At 32.0% G+C, this 4,565-nt stretch overlaps 1 protein-coding gene across 1 annotated transcript in view; it reads left to right on the top strand.

Moving 5' to 3' along the window:
* Smp_189490 (putative leucine-rich transmembrane proteins) overlaps positions 1–6 on the top strand; it is a gene marked incomplete at both ends in the record, with an annotated part of 1,746 nt that extends 1,740 nt beyond the window's left edge. The window contains one exon of the mRNA XM_018799761.1: positions 1–6. This exon is cut by the window's left edge and continues 1,740 nt beyond it. Coding sequence (XP_018651518.1) covers positions 1–6 — 6 coding nt within the window.
* Positions 7–4,565: the final 4,559 nt, after the last annotated feature.

The raw sequence follows: 4,565 nt of genomic DNA, 5'->3' as shown, positions 1-4,565 counted from the left end.
CAATAATAATAATAATAATAATAGTAATGATACAAATATGATTGAACATAATAATTATAATATACCACTGAAATTTAATGATTATAATAAAACAAATGGATATAATCTTATAAGGACACATATAAATCCTTATTCACAAATGATATTATCAACATTAAATAATCAGAATACTACTATGACTACTATTACTAATACTAATACTACTATTACTAATACTAATACTACTACTACTAATAATAATAATAGTAGTAGTAATAATAATAATTTTTCACCACAAATGAATCAATATCCAAATCTTACAAATCAATATTTAACAGTTACATGTACTGGTAATGGGATACCATCATTACCATTACCATCACCACCACCATCATCATCATTACCATTTCATTTAGCATCATCATCTGGTTCAGGTACAAATGATGATTTACAACAAAGTTTAGCATTATTAACATCAACACCATTGATACAACAAAATAAATTAAGAAATTTTTTAAATAATAATACAACTACAATTGGATTATCACCATTTTTAGGGAATACACAACCAAATATAAGAAATTGGCTTATAGCGCCTGGATCACCATATTCTATTACAGGTAGTCATGTATATGATGTACCTAGAACAATTGAAATTAATCAAGGTACACTGCCGATATCAACGGGTTTAGGGAATCGATCTAGTCTACTTAGTGAATCAGAATAAAATGAAAAATGATATAACTTTGAATTGTTTTTGTTTTGTTTTTTCATATTCTCTTCAGATTTTTCCTCCTCTTTTTTTTGTTTTTTTTTACCAACGGATACGATTCTTTTTTTTGCATCAAGCTTTCTTGGCATACTTAACTACTCCACCTCATTACTGAATCCATTGTGTATTTAAGCCACAATTTATTTGGTTGATCTTTTACATTATTTAGTATGACCACATATCATCAGGTCTTTCTTTTCATAAATAGACACTTGAAAAAAAACACGCATTTTTAATTACTATACTACTTATGTGAATATGTTACTTATATTACTGCTATTACTATTACCAATCATTCTAATACTGCTGCGGCTAATTAATTATCAATACAATGAAAAACTCATTTTTTTATGGACAAAAAAGAACAATGGTATGCAATGAGCTAATTTATCCTGCTTTTATTTTTTCATACATCCCCTAATCGCTCATCCCTCTCCGCCCCCCCCTCTGTGCCCATATTAAACTGGGACCATGTGATTAAATGTTATAGCTTTTTATTCATCTATTTCTTCTTAAATAAAATCCATTATTGATAATGTTTTTTTTTCTGTTCTCTTTTTGAATATCTTTCAAAAAATACATCTGGAAACATGGAAACCATTTTATCTTGTTCACTTATCCTGTTATTCAACGTCTCTACTGTATATTCTGTCAATTATTTGCTTATTTGATCAGAAATTAGTATTTCTAACAGATTCTATAAACTACACACACACACACATACACACATCGATATACATATACAACCTTATACACATTGAAGATCTAGACGGATGAGTATGTCATAGTTACCAATATCTTATTCTTCATGATCTATTGTTTAATCCAAATCCAGTAAATCAATATATAAAGAGTCTACCAAAGGGAGTTTATCTCCTTTCTTTAAATTACTTTATTTTTTCTTATCGAAATCTACTTGTAATACTTCCCTTGGTTCTTCATTTTTTCTAGTTTGTCTTTTTTCACAAGTGTTTACGTCACTTCATCTTATGTAATCACCTCTTTTCATTCTTGTTTAGCTCTGAAAAATATCATGTTTTACTATCTTCTACTTTTTAATTTGTTTCTCATTGAACTAATACTGAATCTTAAATGGAAGAATTTTTTTACTGGACTGGTTAGTTACTTGCACTAGTGAAAGTGATAAGACAGTCTTTGTTGTATATAATCATAACAATAAAACTTATACTAATTACGAATATAATTTGTGCATATTTATAAATTTTATCTAACTCTCCTTTTATTTTCTTAGTTGAAAGCGTGAGTCAATTGAAGCTAAACTACCAGGGAAAATCTGGAAACACTGAACGGCTGTTTCGTTCTACTGTGGGACTCCTCAGTGGCAATGCGCATCCACAATCTCGCATTCGCGAGATTCGAACCCAGGACTTACCAGTCTCGCGCGCGAACACTTAACCGATAGACCACTGAGCTGGCCGTCATCCAATGGTGTTTAATTGATGAGAACAACGATATGAGCATATACAAACATACACACATGAAAGTTGGAATAGTAATTTCGAGTACAATAGATGCATTGGTTTACTTTTGATTAGATCAGTTTTGTCTAGATTTCCTTTTTTGAGTAGGTGAACAACTCCATCTGTACCTCTTCTAGGATTACTGCTGGTCCGAAACTAGGGCAAAGGAGTAAGGTTGGGCTTAGGGTCAGCAACCCCATCCCATAGAAAACAACCTTGCTAAAAATAATGCTAACCAGAATAAACAAATTAAACTTAGCAACTGGAAACAAGTGCAAAGGATTATCCAGGATAGAGTTGGATGGATAATTCTGGTGGGTGTCCTATGCTCCTTCACGAGGGGTAACAGGCGTAAGTAAATAAGGTGGAAGAATTTGATGATTCTGTTGTAGGATAACTTTTGATATTCGATAGTCGGTGGTGATTGACACAAACAAGTGAACTTAATTTTCGTGTTAGTTGAGACTTTTCAGTAAGGGCTATCTTCACTCTTGAATGTACTAGTACACTCTATGGCATTCATACTCACATCACCTAGTGTCAAACTTTTTCATGTTACCATTGGGCTGTTCTGTCAGCCGTCAATATTTTCATTGATTGATCCTTCAGTACTAAACAGTTCCACATTTTTTTTGTTTTTATTTATTATTCAATTCTACGGATCAAGTAAAAATCAGACAACTGTTCTAAATGACTCAATAAAGCATAATATGTTCCATATCATTGAAATTAGAACTCATCATTAAGGAACAATTCTGATTTGAAAAGAATATGGTCGTTTAATCTAGTCGTTAAATGACAACTAGATGGACAAAATACGATCAGCACTAAAGACTAGACAAATATGACAGCAACTACAACTCAGTGTTCAATCCATGTCATGTAATAAATTCAGTTGTCAACCAAGTGAATATTGACTGTTAAATGATGAAAGTTGTAACCGTAAAGATAATTAATGAATCCCAAATTCATCAGCGATATGTATCTTAATTTTCAAGGAAACTACATTTTCTTAAATAAAAATCATTTTGTTTCCTGTTATTATCATGGTCGTTTATCTTACTTGATTCTATTGTATACATGGTAGAATTGTCTACTAATACCCCTGGTTCGGGACAACCACAATCATCATTATCTAGTTAATCATATTGTCTTTGTGTCTAGAAATGGGTTAAAGGACAAAGAAAACAGACTAATTATTCAGTTATTGTTTCGTAAATTAAAACTAACAATTCCATTGGGATTAGATTGAAAATTCCATATTTAAAGAGAAAACATCAGGAAACTAATAAAATGAAAAGCTAACTTCATAGTGAAAATAAATAAATGATGCATAAAGTGGAATGATTTCTAAGCTTACAATAATCATGATCGCCTGATCATTTACAGCATATTCAAAAATAGTCAAACCGATTACCTAGTATCATGTTCTGATAAACAGTACTACAGCTTATAAGTTTCTGTGAGTAGACCAACAAGACTCAGGTAGTGAATATATTGACGATGATTTTGACCAGGTGACGAACCCAATTACTAATTACAAACCACCTACTATAACATCTAATATTCCACAGAAAATCAGTAGATGGTATAACTTGGGCAACCTCGATGAGTACTCTTAGTTACTATAACACTAGCCAACAAAGAATACAATCATGTCTTGACAAACATAGCTATTCCACTGGGTGTTGTTTACTTGTATATTCCCATTGTTATTTTGGACTGGAATTGATCAGTCTCTTGTTGGCATATGTGGATACTGTGAGGATTGACTCGGTGTTGCCTGAAGTCACAAGCTTTATAAGCAAAGATGGATAGTGGCTAGCAGTAGAATCCAGAAAGCGCGTTTCGTCCTATTTGTGACTCGTCAGCTGGATGTACCTGCATCTCAGAGCTGATGTCCACTTTGGTACTCGAACCCAGTACCGTTCGCTTCAAACGCAATCGCGTTATCCACTTAGCTAGCCACTATCTATCTTTGCTTATAACTATTCCACTTTCAAATAATTTTAGTTTTATCCTTTTTATATGAAATCAGGTAAAAGTTATATGACGACCAGATAAATTTGTATGAAAACGAATAGTGAGAAACATATCTATTCAATCGGTATATCTTACTTGCTGTAATTATCTGGTTTCATTAGTAAGATTCACAAACTGATATTTAAATTCAGAATCTTTTTCAGCGCATCACTAGTACTCACTTCCTATTTCGACTGATCATATTAATTGTTTACCGGCATAATTAAATCGACCCTTTATTACATCCGGACAACTCACTTAATAAAAGTAAGGGAGTGATTAAGTTAGCCAAACTGTAAATTTTCCTTACA

This window comes from Schistosoma mansoni, chromosome 3 (assembly GCF_000237925.1).
Source record: "Schistosoma mansoni strain Puerto Rico chromosome 3, complete genome".
Lineage (NCBI taxonomy): Eukaryota > Metazoa > Platyhelminthes > Trematoda > Strigeidida > Schistosomatidae > Schistosoma > Schistosoma mansoni.
This window is presented reverse-complemented; position numbering and strand designations above follow the sequence as displayed.